This window comes from Galeopterus variegatus, unplaced genomic scaffold (assembly GCF_000696425.1).
Source record: "Galeopterus variegatus unplaced genomic scaffold, G_variegatus-3.0.2 Scaffold5835, whole genome shotgun sequence".
Lineage (NCBI taxonomy): Eukaryota > Metazoa > Chordata > Mammalia > Dermoptera > Cynocephalidae > Galeopterus > Galeopterus variegatus.
This window is the reverse complement of record NW_007731946.1, coordinates 2,209-17,309: the sequence shown is the minus strand read 5'-3', so window position 1 is coordinate 17,309 and position 15,101 is coordinate 2,209. Positions and strand designations below refer to the sequence as shown.

Below are 15,101 nucleotides of genomic sequence, written 5' to 3'. Positions count from 1 at the left end.
CGAGGGTTGCGATCCCGTTACCGGTCACAAAAAAGGACAAAAAGGAAAAAAAAAAAAAAAAAATTCAAGATGGTGGTAATTTCTTAGGGGAAGGGAAGGTGTACTACACTGCTGGCGATGTTCCTTTTCTTGACCCAAGTGGTGGTGAACACAGAGATTCATTTTGTGATAATTCACTGATTTGCACATTTATATTTTACCCCCTTTTCTGTATTTAAGGCTACACTTCACAAAAAGAAAGAAAAGTTGAGAAAAATGAGTTTTGGTGCCAACTGTTAGGTACTTCTTGGTTTCCACTCACCAGCTTGAAAATACTTTTTCCCATATGGTGCTATGTGGAACAAACTGTTATCAAATCATTCTGAAAGCTTCAAATATTAAATGTAGAGTATAACCTCTCAAATTAAGGTTCTCAAAGAAAACATGCTTTACAACAGCATAACTGCTATTTGAGAAAAAAGACAAATTACGTTACTCATAAAAACCAGAATTAAATAGCTGACCTGTCAAAATAGTTTTTTGTTTTGTTATCAACAGTAGCATTACATTTTAGATTAATTAGCTTCTTGTGAAAGGTATATTAGAAAAGAAATTCCAAACATACCTCTCTATTGGGTGTACCTTCATCAAGTTGCTCCGTAAATGAAGACGTCCTGCTCCGGGTTCTTGTTGGTGTTGAAGAATTGGAGGAAGCCTATATTTAAAAATTATTGCACAAATTAGAAAGACTACATTAACTACTACACTGTGTACTAGGTGGTATTTCTCTCAGTCCATGCCCAAAAACTCAATGAAAGAAAGTAAAAGAGCAAACACATGAAAAGCAGAAAAGGATAACTAAAACGTAATCAACTAGAAGACCCAACCTACCTACTGGGTCCTTGGCCCAACTCTGCTACCAAATACGACTATAATCTTAGCTAAATAAACCTTTGAGGGATATGTGTCTTCATATGTAAAATAAGGCTGTGATGCTAATATTAGAGGAAACTGAAGGGGTATATGAAAATTCTCTTACTACCTTTGCAAGTTTTCTGTAAATCAAAATTATTACAAAATTAAAAGTTCAGGGGCTGGCTGGTAGCTCAGCTGGTTAGAACACAGCCTTATAATCCAAAGGTCATGAGTTCAGATCCCCCTACCAGCCACCCACCTTTAAAAAAATATGGTCATCAATTCAATCTGTAAGGTCCATTACAGCTCTGACATTCAATACAAGAAATGTACAGGTAAACAACACTTCCCCACCTCTCTAGTCAAGGGCCTTGATTTGAGTCTACTTTGTACACCACATCTGGATACTGAGATGCTAGTTCATTTAGCTCTGTACTGAGATGCCAGTCCATTTAGTTCTGTAAAGGACAGCCTGGTTTCTGTACTCCTCAGTACAAAATCCCTCAGGAGAAAGGGCCCAAAATTTAAATTAGAAATCTGAAGTCTACTCTAAGGTGAGCTAAAAACAGCCCTAAAAGTGTACAGCCAAAACTTTATCCCAGCCAAAACTTTATCCCCCACACCCATAACAAAATAGATCTATACTCATCCACACATAGAAACGACTAAGTCTTCATCCCTGACCCATTTGTAGTCTGCACAGCTCTACATAAAAGGCATTAATAAATATTTGTCAAATAAATGAATGAATGAATGAACAAATGGAAGTTTGATCTGTCAAACTGTGCACATATTGCTGTGGCTAGGCTGGAACTGAGAGGTCATGAGGAATTCTATACATACATACACTCTATACACAAACATACATACAGACATATAACATATTCAGTTTATGATAAACATTACATTTCACATCAGGATAGATGTTCAATAAATGGTATTAGGACACCTGACCATCCATACAGGGGTACAGACACCAATCGGGACCTTACTTCATACTTAAGCTATATTAAAGATTTAAATGTTTTTTTTTAATTGAAATACAAAAAAAAAAAAAAAATACAAGAATCTATTTCCATAATCTCTGAGTGGAAAAGAGATTTTTATGTCAGAAGCAGAAATCAAAATGAACGGTTTAACTGAGAGGAGGGGGAAAGCATCTACAAAATATAACAAAACTTTAGTAACCTTTTTTCTATAAACAGCTCTTGTAAGTCCATAAGCTTGAACTCAGGAAACTTACTAACCTACTCTTCTGGGGGCATGTGGCCTGAGCTCTTGCAATCAGATACATACATATGAGACTTAAAGAGTCATAGTAAGTGATGTGAGAAAACAGAGATGAAAGATTAAAGTTAATCATCTAGCAAGCATGGAGACAGAGTTTCATGTAGACATGAGCCATGCAGTGGAAGATGCAACGCTGGTGCCAAGCTGAGAAAAGTGCACTATTCTTATCAGAACAGTCTCCCCAGTGTCTAGATGTAGCAATCAGCCTAGACTATTGGGCCCTCAAGGAAATTCTGTAAGCTACCAAATATTCTTTAATAAATTCCTTTTCTGCTTACCTAGCTGGACCAAATTCTGTTGCTTACAGCTAAGAATTCCAACACACACACCGTTTCTAAAAGATGAACCAGGAAAATCAGCACATAACAGATGAAATTAACTATGTACAGAAGTCATCGATAAGATATCTTCTCGCACCCAAAACAGGAAGAATAAGGACTTAAAAATTTAAACAAGAAAACAGTTGAATGTGAAATAAAGCTTATCAATGGTTTAAATGTCTAGAAACTGTATGACTATAAGTCAACACTGCTTAGAAAATGGGAAAGGAAAGCATACTTACTGGACAGTGTTTATTCCATGACCGAGATAAATTACAAACATTCAGAGTACTTTCATTAAAGTTGAGGGATGGCCAGCCACCAAAAAAAAAAAATTTTTTTGAGTGAAATTCAATAAACCCTCCCCACATCTAAGCCATAATTTTCAAACCATGCCAGCTTCAAAGGCTGCAGATGCTTAGAAAGCTACCACTATAAGGAGGAGGACCTCCGTTTGTAACTATTTACAAAGGGTTACATGTAAGATCTCTTTTAATAAAAGGGCCATTGAGGGGGTAAAAAGTTAGGAAAGTAATTAGAAAAGTACTACTACACTAGAGGAAATACCTCTTGACCAACCAACTCTCTCTGCTGTAAATCCATCATGTCTAAGAAATCTTTGGGTTATTAATTCAGTTTTCCAAATGTCCAGATGCCAAGAAAGGGCTACCCAAGACAGTGACCTATCAATCACTTGAGAAGTACACCCCACTGAGGATTTTTTTAATTGGCACTATGTCTCATAACTTAGCCTCATGTGAATCTAATCAGTAACTGAGAGCCTCATCAGCTTAGGATAAGCTGACAAAATCAAATGATGGAGTTTACAAAGCTGAAGAATAGCTTCTAAAACATACTGTCTTCAGAAAAGTAGTACCACCTGACAAAACTTGGCCTGATGGCTTGTTGGTCTTCCTCTGGAGTTGCAGGAATAACGATATCACATGAGAAAACAGACGTGATTATAAAACACTGCATAAAGAACTAACTGTACTTGAGCAGGTGCCTGGATCTTTAATGGGCTATCCTCACTTCAAACCAAACTTGGGCTGATCAATTCTCATAGCCATGAGAAATCTGAAGGTAGATTTCTAAACTATGTGCCAAGAAACTTGATGGCTATCTCCAGGCTCACAATTAGTATTTTATTGTCCACTGACTGATTATTAACTGACTACAGGCCTCAGTTTCACAATAAGAAAAGCCATTTTAGTCACTGTGGTAGGAAGAATTCTAAGATGACTCCCAAATGACCCTTACCCTGTGAATATGATTAGCTATCACACTGGTGATTATGTTACATTACATGGCAAAAGGGATCTTGAAGGTATATTTACAATTACTAATCAGTTGACTTTGAGTTAATCAAAAAATTACTTGGATGGGTCTAACCTAATTACATGAGCCCTTCATATATATGGGTCTAGAGGGCAGAGACAGAGGCAGAGAGATACACTCCTGCTGTCCTGCAAGAAAGCAAAATGCCTATGGGGGCACGTGGCAAGGCACTACTGGCCTCTAGGAGCTGAAAGTAGTCCTCCTCAACAGTCAGCAAGAAAGGAGGACCTCAGTACTACAACCACAAAGGACTGAATTCTACCACAACCACATAAACATAGAAGAAGACCCTGAGCTCCACATGAGATGGCAGACTAGAAGACACCTTGATTTCAGCCTTGTGAGACCCTGAGCACAGAACTCAGTCATGCCATGCCAGACTTCTGACCTACAAAACTGAAATAATAACTGGGCTATTAGGCACTACGGTTGTGGTACCTTGTTATGCAACGTTAGAATACTAATACAATCACCCTTTGAAATAATAAGCCTTGAATGCCTTGTTCATGTACCATGACTTTTCATTAACCATCACTCTGATCCTCTCCAGAAATGCCTCCCTATGTGCAGCCGCAACATCCTGTGCACACCACCATCACACTGAAGTACTTTTCTCTCAACCCCACGGTAAAGGGAGCATATCTACCCTTCAAGAAAAACCCAACACCCAGCATAGCACCCTGCAGGCACTATTAAATAAGTAAATGCACTACAATTGCAAGTGCTTTCAAATACTTTATTGCTTTTGATCCTTACAACCAGGTGAAATGTAAGCAGGACAGATATTATCATTCTCAATTTCCTGATGAGGAAATAAGAAGCTTAGAATGCTTACACTGCTTGCTCAGGTTGCATATTACAAGATCTGGGTTAGACACAGGCCTTCTGATTCCCTCATCTAATTCTCCAGTATTCTTCAGATCACCGCTTCTCAGATTTTTTTCTCTGGGACTCATAGCAAAAATAACAATAATAATAATGATGGATCTTGGACGTGACCAGCACCACTGTGCACACAATAAGCACAAAACAGCTGCCAGCCTTGTCTTCCACTCCAGTACCAAACCCCTCCCCGCTTCCCTTTAGGAGAAGCCTCGTGACTTCTGCAAAACAGAAACCCTGTTGCTGCTGCAAGGGCACAATTCTCCACCCTGTTCACACAGCTTCCGCATTAGCATAATGCCCCTCCCTGATTGTATCAGCCAGCCCTTAGCGCCCTACATAAGCTCTCTCACCCCCACATCTGGTGCTGTCCTCCATTTTGAAGGCAGCCCTGGGCACCCTCCACTTTCAGCACAGCCCAGCAGATTCTTTTCCTTTAAAAAAGCTTGATTGGTACTGGCATCTTGGCTCACTTTCTTTCAAATAATAACACCACGACCCAATTTACACAGATATCTCTAAAACAAAACTTTACAGAACATTCTTAACCTTTATGACATGAGATACCATATTTTTACCTATTTTATTTTTTCATTTAAAAAAAAAAGGCCACTCCCAGCCCATTAACTGATTTCACAACCTACCTGAATTGCTTTCACCATACCCACATCATAATAATGCTGACAAACATGGCCACTAACTCTTAAATCTAGAATACCTCAAATATATTTAACGTATGTTAATTATGCCAAAAAACAGGAATTAGAAAGCTTAAATCCCAGGTTAAACAACACAATCAAAGATAACAAAAACATAAGTTTTGGATATTCATATAACTGGAAAGTTCCATATTAAAGTTAAAACTATGTTAATCAAAATTTATTCTATTAGTGGCTATATTATCTGGGGGCTTCATGGAAAGAATCATTCAAGACAGAATTGCTAGAGATACAGATATATATTTCCAAACCTCTTCAGGCATCAATGAGATTTAACCATTTTGAATCTATAACTTTCTGAAATCAATTAGCTAATTCTAATTGTATGAGATAAAAGGAAACTGAAGATAATTTAACATTTTCTAGGTCAGTTGTCACTCCTGTCAATATGCTACTTATAGTAAGTCATCTCCACTCATTCTAGCCTGCTACTAGTTTAGTACTAGATAACTATATTTATTGGAATTGTAGACAAAATAAGCATGAAAAAGCTCTAAATTAGGTATTTTAAAAAGTTTTCTTATGAATAGCTTACATAAGCTATGAAATGTGAAGGTGGTGACATTAACATTTTTGGCTGCTCAGATGTCTGTTGACTTCTCTCTCAGATCTCAAGTTATGCCCCAAATAGATGAGATGTTACTCTTGCACAAACATAACAAATGTCTCGTTCATTTCATTCTTTCACCCTCTCACAGTTATGGATAATCAGTCACATTAGGAGACAGCTATAGAATCCTCATCACAGCACTGCTGAAAGTCACAGCCAAATCAATTTGCCAAATCAATATCTCAGCTATAAAAGAACGGTCTCAAAGTAATATAGGGCTAATTCTTCACACGAATCTTTATATTTTAGTTACTAAAATTAGTAGAGCTTTTCATCATGTCCTTAAAGTAGTTTCCTCATCCTGATATGTAATATAGTAATGCCAGAAATGAAATATTGCTCTTCATGTTATAAATGCTTACCTCTCAAAAACAGCCCTTCAATGTAGTAAAATCCACTCATCCAAAAACAAAAGAAGGAAACCTCCGGTTAAACATGAAAGATGAACTATATGCTCCTATTTCGTCTCCCAAAGAGTTAGGAAATTTCAACCATTTTTCAGAAGACTGGACATGAATAAAAAAATAGTAAGGAATTTAGCACAGCTGAGGACATTACAACCCCGGGAGCCAAAAGAAGGGAATACAGATAAGAAGCAAGCCTATGTTCATCCCCAGAATCCTGGAAAGACTTAGGACTTAAAGCAAAAGGTATAAATAATGCAAGATGCAGGGCCGAGCCGGTGGCGCACTCGGGAGAGTGCGGCGCTGGGAGCGCAGCAGCGCTCCCGCTGCGGGTTCGGATCCTATATAGGGATGGTATGTTTAGTACAACATAACTAATAAAATTTAAAAACATGATTCAGAGATTAAAAGATTATCTATAGCTCATCCTAAATCTCATCTAATAGCTGATAATGAATAAAAAAGAACTGTTATTATTTTCAACACTTCGGACACTAGTTATTGTTAACGGCATATTTCAAGACCAGTTACATGGTACATGCTAACTTAACCAAATGTCTCTACGAAGTAAGTAAAATAGAAAAATCAGATTATATCTTTACCAGTCTGAGTATGCATTTGTAAGAATTTATAATTTAAAAGTAAACTATTTTAGAAGATGAATTTATGTTTATGTGCGAAATGGTCCAGTATGAGAATGCAGACTGAACAGAATAAAATAAAATAATGCAAGATGCAGAAATAAATAGGCAGGACCAAAAAAAGGAACATTGGTTGAAAGATCCCCAGGTCCATTGTCCCACCCTACTTAGCCTCTGAAGAACCAGAGGTGTTTATTTTCTGGAGAAACTGAGGTTCCAGACTGGGTGACACCAAGCACAGTGAGATGGGGTGAAGGGCAAAGTTTGTGACCAAACTTAAGAGGGATTAAGCGATACTCTGCACAGTGAATAATGGAACCCTCAGGCCACTTCCTCAGCCCTGCTTCCAGAAAGTTGGTAGCCAGGTTTATAATCCCTCATCCCTTCCCAAAACAGAATGTTTCTCTGAAAAAACTGAATGACCTCTTTAAAAAAGACCTTTGATTACCAACATATATGTATTTCTCCCAATAAGCCAGTTTACAGCCCATCATCCAGCAGTGAGCCCGCTGTCTATCACATGCTACTTCCATGTAGCATCAGATTTTTAGTGCCTCACCCTTAAATATGACTAGACAGCCCAGAGCACTTTATATTTGAAGAAAGTTTCCAATGTAACAAAGAGCCAAAAACAAACAAAAAAACGAACCTAGCATTAAGAAACAAAACAAAATCCTGTTATTCTCAGAGAAAAAAGATGTTACATTTGTATTACAAAAACAGTGCTATGAAAAAGCAAAAGACAACAAGAAAGAGCCCTGGGAAATTTAAAAATGGGTTAGCTTAAATTAAAAATTCAACTGAAGAATTAGATAAATTGAAGCAATCTCTCAAAATTAGGACAAAAATATAACAACAGAATAAAAAGGGTAAAAAAAATAAGAGAATCTTTCCAGAAGGCACAACAGCTAACTAACTGGAACTCTGGAAAAGAGAAAAAACAAAGGAGAAGGAATTATCAAAGAAATAACATCTAAATGTTTCTAAAAAGTTGCCATAATTAATGTGCCCACTGAGTATCCAGAACAATGAATAAAGAAATCCATACAAAGGCATATTTACCATGAAATTCAAGACAGTAAGACATAAAGCAAACATCCTAAAGTGTTCAGAAAGAAAAAAGCAGAATGGCACTAAACTTCAACAGCAACATTGCAAGTAGAAAACAATGGAGCAATGCTTTAAAAATCATAACCCTTGGCAAGAAATGAGTAGATACTATTTAAAATGTATAAATCGACAAATAGTAAAGCAACAAACGTTTATTTATTTATATCTGAGGAAACAAATGTTGAGAACATGGACAACAGGACTAACGGGTTGAGGCAGACACGATTTTTTGCACCACAACCTTTTAAAAAAAAATTTTAGTAGTACTTCACCTTTTAAAAGCATGTAATGTATTACTTTGATAAAAATAAAATAAAAAGCAAAATTTTATTTTAAAACTTTAATTAGAAATCATGATATCTAGTATGTTTAGTACAACATAACTAATAAAATTTAAAAACATGATTCAGAGATTAAAAGATTATCTATAGCTCATCCTAAATCTCATCTAATAGCTGATAATGAATAAAAAAGAACTGTTATTATTTTCAACACTTCGGACACTAGTTATTGTTAACGGCATATTTCAAGACCAGTTACATGGTACATGCTAACTTAACCAAATGTCTCTACGAAGTAAGTAAAATAGAAAAATCAGATTATATCTTTACCAGTCTGAGTATGCATTTGTAAGAATTTATAATTTAAAAGTAAACTATTTTAGAAGATGAATTTATGTTTATGTGCGAAATGGTCCAGTATGAGAATGCAGACTGAACAGTATAGTTTATGTCTTCTCTCTCCCAAAAACCCATTGAAATGATGGTTTAAAAAAAGGGAGAAGTGATAAATTAATTCAAACTCTAGAATGAGAGAAAACATTAACAGTAAAAAGATAACGACAAATTTACAAAGAATTGTAGGAGAATTGTAGAGAATAGTAGGAGAATTGTAGAAAAATATATACACAGTTTTGTAACAAATGCTTACTAAAAACATTTTAAGTAAAGCAGCTTCCAAGAGGCCATAAAAAGGTCAGGCGGGCCCAAGCACACTAAACATTCCAGGAAGGGAATGACCCCCACCCAGTTCCAGGAACTGACTAGCTCCTTATCTAAAGGCCACCTGGCCAGGTCCCGGGGGAAGATAAACGATTGAGAAATGTGCCATTCCTTATCAGGGTACCAGCCTGCTAAAGCCCACCTGTAAATCTAAAGGCACCACAAATCTATCAGGGTACCAGCCTGCTAAAGTCTACCCATAAATCTAGAGGTGCCACAGATAACTAACAACTCATCCTGTCCCAAAAGTCTGTCCAGAAAAACTGTATAAAAGGTGCTTGCGCTGTAAGCTCAGGGTCGCTTCTGTACAGGAGACTAAGTGACCCCAGCATGCTGGAATAAAACTCCTCTTGCCTGATTGCAACAGTCTCAGTCTTGTGGTCTTTGTGAAGTGAGCCGTCCCTGCAAGTATGAGATTTCTTCATGGTGCGCGGGTCTTACAGAATCAAAGGCAAAGGTGGAGAAATCAAGGCAAAAGCAGCCATAATTGTGGTCTTTGTGAAGTGAGCCACAGTCTCAGTCTTGTGGTCTTTGTGAAGTGAGCCGTCCCTGCAAGTATGAGATTTCTTCATGGTGCGCGGGTCTTACAGAATCAAAGGCAAAGGTGGAGAAATCAAGGCAAAAGCAGCCATAATTCCAAATATGCACAGAAGTTAAATGCAGGGCAGGCAGCAGCAACTTTTTCCGACAGAAGGAAAAAAAAAATCACAGGTTTTGAGTATTACAGTGAAAGATAATTGCTCTCATTATTGCTCTCAGGGGATTATTAAGGGTTTGTGCAATAAACAGGTACTTGGGGTCAGCCTCCGCCAATCCAAACACAAACTAGACAAAAGTAACTGCCAAATATTATAAACAACCTGCCCTGAACTCCAATAGTGGGATATGGGGGCTGTTGCCACAAAGTAACAAGAATGCAATATACCCCTATTTGCCCACGGCAATCCCATTCCCAGTTCATGCCAGTTTATGTTCCAAGATAATTATTAGTAGTGTTTCCTTTCATTACCAAGAATGTTTAGATGATAAATTATATGGTCACCTTTCAAAGCAGGGCCTTCTTTGTTTTGGTTGGCAGGTGAGGATTTCTTACCTGACTGTTCCCCTTCCTACCCACCCCCCACATACAATTTCTAGCTGTCTACACAGGAGAGTAGCAAGTAACATCAGAGAAAACCCATTACAGCTATCTAAATAAATCACTTCCAGGATTTCATAAATATCAAAGAACAACCAACAACCATGAGGCATTTTTCTTGGTGGGAAAAAAAAACAGCTAAACAAGATGACCAGTATGAATATAACAAGTATAATGAGATCCAGAAAGATCAAATAAATCAAGAAACAGAATTTAAATATATATGCATGTATAATATATAACACTCATCCTCTCAGAGTTTTGAGAAGCACTAGTTTCCATGAAACAACCACAAGCTGAAAACTATAACAAAACAACAAGCATAGCACAGTGGTTAAGAGAAAAAGTCTGTAGAGCCAGACTGCCTAAGTTCCTATCTAAGCTTTACCATCTATTAGCTTCCTACCCACCCTGCATATACAAATAAGTTACTTAACCTCTCTCGGCTTCAATTTATCTGTAAAATGGGGATAATACAAGTCCACAAGCTAAATTATTTTGTGTATTAATTCAGATAATACATGCAATGCACTGAGAAAAGTACCTACCTAAAAATAATCACCCAATAAATGTTGATTAGTGTTATTACTATTTGTGAAAATTAAAAATATGATTATCAGAATAAATTCAATGGAAGTAGCTGAACACAAATGTGAAGAAATCTCCCAAAGTAATAAACAGGAAAAAAACATATATAGAAAGAAAGTTAAGAAACATAAAGAATTTATCCAGAAAAATTTAAAGAATTTATTCCCCCCCCCAAAAAAATAGAGAATTGTCTTTTTTTAAAAAGCAAAAAAAATAAAAGAAAACTAGAAATTTTCAAAAATCAAAGGAAAAAGAGAAGATTCATAAATAGGTTTTTGGAATTAGACTTTTCCTCTGCAACACATGATGCTAGAAGGGAGAAATAAAATGCTATGCTTTTAAAGTCCAGACCTTTATTAACACATTAACTGTTTGCATGCAGTCTTGCTTTCTCACGTGGGCCCAGCAGGATGTATTTTGAATTGGCCTACAGTTTCCTTGGAGCGTAAAGTTGAAGTATGCATAATTTACATACTAGTTTTGGAAACTTTGAACCTCACAATTGAAAAATTGGGTTAACTCATCCCAATAGCTAGGGAGACAAAGCTTCTCAGAATTTTTTCTCCAGCTCTTCCTATCAAACTAAGAAGCTAATGAAAGAATTTTGATCTTTACCCTATTCAAGTTTCATGGCAGATTTTTTAAAATCTTATAAACAAGATTGTTTTATTACTTAAAACATGATAATTTAATGCAATTCTGTATGTATCAATAACCACCACAATCTCCCAGGTCAAATTACAGATTATAAACACTCAAGATATATTCTGATTCTTCTGATCTAAAAGTCTCTGGGAGTTATGCTTTCCTCAGTTTTAAGATTAAGACTATTTAGAAAACTTGGATTTACAATAAGGCTATGTTGTTTCAGAAAGGGACTCTGTTCCCCCTAGCATGAAACTGTTAGGTTTTTGGGGGGTTTGTTTTTTGTTTTTGGTTTAGTTTTGTAAATTTCTATCACATAAGCCATTATTTCAGGAACTCGCTCTAAAAAAAGGTATGATTCTATAGGTTTGAGGTGGGGCCCATATGTCACTTTCATTTAATTTTTTTATTGTGCTGAAAATACATGATATAAAATTTACCATTTAAATACTTTTAGGTGTACAGTTCAGTGGCATGAAGTGCATTCACACTGTTGTGCAACCATCATCACAATCCATCTCCAGAACTTTTTCATCTTCCCAAACAAACTCTATACTCACTAAACAAAAACTCCCCATTCTCCTCCTCTCTAGCCCCTGGCAACCACCACTCTATTTTCTATGAATTTGTCTCCTCTAGGTACCTCATATAAATGGAATAATACGTTTGTCCTTTTATATCTGTACAGTACTTTTATAATTTTTAAGTTTTAGCAATATTTGAAAAAGGCTGAAAATATTAAAATGCTTATTCATATACTACATGTATCCCAAGAAATTACAATGTCTATACTACTTTTTACTGTTTCTTTTATGTTGTTAGTCTGTAAGGAGTTTAAATATCCAAAATAGATATTTATTGTTTAAAAATATTAAGTGAATCTTGATTTGAAACTTTTTAAAATTTTATTTTTAATTAGTTATTAGGCTTCAAATCATCATCAGTTGAGCAAATGATTACTTAAAATAATGTCAACCAAGGATGGGTTCAACTAATCTTAGCATCAACCAAATAGAAGTAATTGGGTATTATTAAAAGTCTGTCTTATTTGTTAAATGCTTTCAAAATCTTAAAGAAATCTATACAATATCACTACTACTGCTGCTACACAGTTTTGCAAATACTGTAATAGAAATGGTTCATTTATCTCTGAATTATCCTGACAATTCATTCACTCTACTTGAAACAAACCTATCAGGCAATTTCACCTATGGAATGTAAACTAAGAACCAGGAAATATGCACACAAAGGCCTCTGAAAACTCAAATGTATCAAAAAAATTTGTGTTAATATACTAAAATGCATTAAAGAATCCCTCAGGTACTTGCCCTAATTTTACACAAAATCTTATAAATTCATCTGGCTTGTTTCTAAACCCACAACAGTTCAAAAGCAGGGAGAAGATAGATATACGGCAGATAGCAAGAAAGGACTACAAAAAGTAAACCAAGAACAAACAGATTTTCTTGAGCTGGTAAAGGAGAATTGCCTTTCGCACCTCATTAAATCCTTCAGGGCAAGATGTCTTCAACACAAAATAATTTATACTCAAAAACGATGACCCTGAGTCATCAAGATAATACGAGGATACTTCAAAAAGTTCATGGGAAAATGGAATTAAAAGATAATATGAATCTTTCCATGAGCTTTTTGAAGACTCCTTATACAAATTGAAGATCTTTGCTTAGGAAAACAAACATACGTGTAATCTATTGCAAAAGGAGCATCATCAAAGAAGGTTTTGTTTTAATTCATGCATTAAAAATCCTTAACTCTCTGAAAACAATAACCCAGAACTTCTCATTCTAGAAGGATTCTGCATAGCTGAAGATCTGGAACCAGAAGAGAATCAAGTTTCTATCAACAGATGATCATTAATAATTCACTTTTGAGTTCCGGATAAATATACATATTATCATACAAAAGGATTGTTTTAAACCTTTTGCATACAAGTGATTTTATTTGATGCAGATGCACTGTCTCACCAGAGGCATTAAGCTATAGAAACTAGGCACACTGTACTCAACACTTGTTTACTCTACACAGCTTTAACTTTAAAAAGAACAACTTCAATTTATAGTTTCAAAATAAAAAACTCAGTGTAATATTTGTTCACTAGGTAAATGTCGTATTTAAAAATTAGAAATGCCTCCAAATTAGTCAAAACTCAGCCTTTCTTGGAACCACAGGCAAAGAACAGAAACCCTGAAATTAAGAGAGATTTGCTCAATCTGTTGAAACTCGGGAAGGCTGGGAAGAAATTTAGCAGAAGCCCTCATATTCACTGTTGAGAACTTGTGCTGTCAGCACAGAAACCCATTCAGTGAGTGCTTAGGAGACTGTTTTCTTTAAATTAACACTACTAACACGTCCCCTTTTCCCTGGAAACTTATTTCGTTGAAGCAACAACATTCCTTAAAAACAAACTGTAACCACCGTTCGCATAGCGGCAGGGCTACGGACAGGCACCGGGCATCAGTGTCTGCCCCGCCACCCTTCTGGGATCAACCAAGTTATGCTAAGTGACTAACTCGTGACAGCCTCGGGCACTGTACGCAGGCCACGCCACCACCTCTTTCAGGTCCCACAGCTCCTGCAAGCAGCCTCACCCTGGATGGCTCGACTCCCGGCCTTCACCCCTGGACCAGGGTCTGGAATTAGGGGACTTCTGTCACGGGTCAGGAGTCCTGTGGGATCTGTATTCAACTTCGGGACGGGAGAGGGGATCTCGGTCAGAGGTCGGATATCACAAGGGCCCTGGTTTTCCCACCCCGCCTCACTCCCGGAATGGGGTCTCGGATGGATGGGGGAACCTCCGACATGGACCACCCGCTCGCACTCATCCTCAGCCCGGGGTCGGGCACACGGGAAAACTTTAACAAAGGTCAGATGTCATGATGGATCCGGCCACCCCCACTCGCTCATTCTTGGACAAAGTTTTGGGATGAGGAACCCGGGTCAGGAATCACGGAGGACATGAGCCGCCCTGAATTCATTCCGGGTCCAGGGTTTGGGAAGAGTTCTCGAGCTAGAGGTCAAAGGTCACGGGAGAACACCAACCCCGCCCCCCGCCCCCTTCCACCTGGCCCCGGGCCGGTGTCAAGAGGTGTCGGGAATTAGGATAGGAGAACGGCGGCCATTGTACCCGAGTAGAAGCCAGCCCCTGCTGGAGCTGCTGCTGCTGCTCCTCGCTAATCTTTTGCTTCAGTTTCTTGAACATGGCGCAGCGCAGGGTCCTGAGAGTGAATGAGTCCTGAGAGGCCCGGGGAGTCCCGGCCGCGGCAGCAACGATGACTTCTCTACACCAGGTACCGCGGAGGCCGGGCCTCGCCGCCGCCTCCTTGAGCTCGCGGGCAGATCAGGACACTCGTCCTGCTGGTGTCGAAGTCGCCGCCGCCGCGTCTCTTTCTTCCGGTTGCCACTGGCTGGCCTCGGCCCCCCATCCAGCCCCGGTAGCGGCGGCGGCGACAACGGCAGCAGGTGAACGGTGCGCCAAGAGCGCCTGCGTGATCTACGTGGAG

At 37.9% G+C, this 15,101-nt stretch overlaps 1 protein-coding gene across 2 annotated transcripts in view; it reads right to left on the bottom strand.

The window, feature by feature from the left end:
- Positions 1 to 14,866, bottom strand: part of GOLGA4 (golgin A4) — a 120,812-nt gene extending 105,946 nt beyond the window's left edge. For both annotated transcript variants that reach the window (XM_008590069.1, XM_008590071.1), the window contains exons 1-2: positions 14,726 to 14,866; positions 605 to 694 (exon numbers count right to left, since the gene is read on the bottom strand). In XM_008590069.1, the coding sequence (XP_008588291.1) occupies positions 605 to 694; positions 14,726 to 14,800 (165 nt within the window). In that variant the 5' untranslated portion in view covers positions 14,801 to 14,866. The remainder of the gene's footprint in view (positions 1 to 604; positions 695 to 14,725) is intronic.
- Between the last annotated feature and the right edge of the window lie 235 nt (positions 14,867 to 15,101).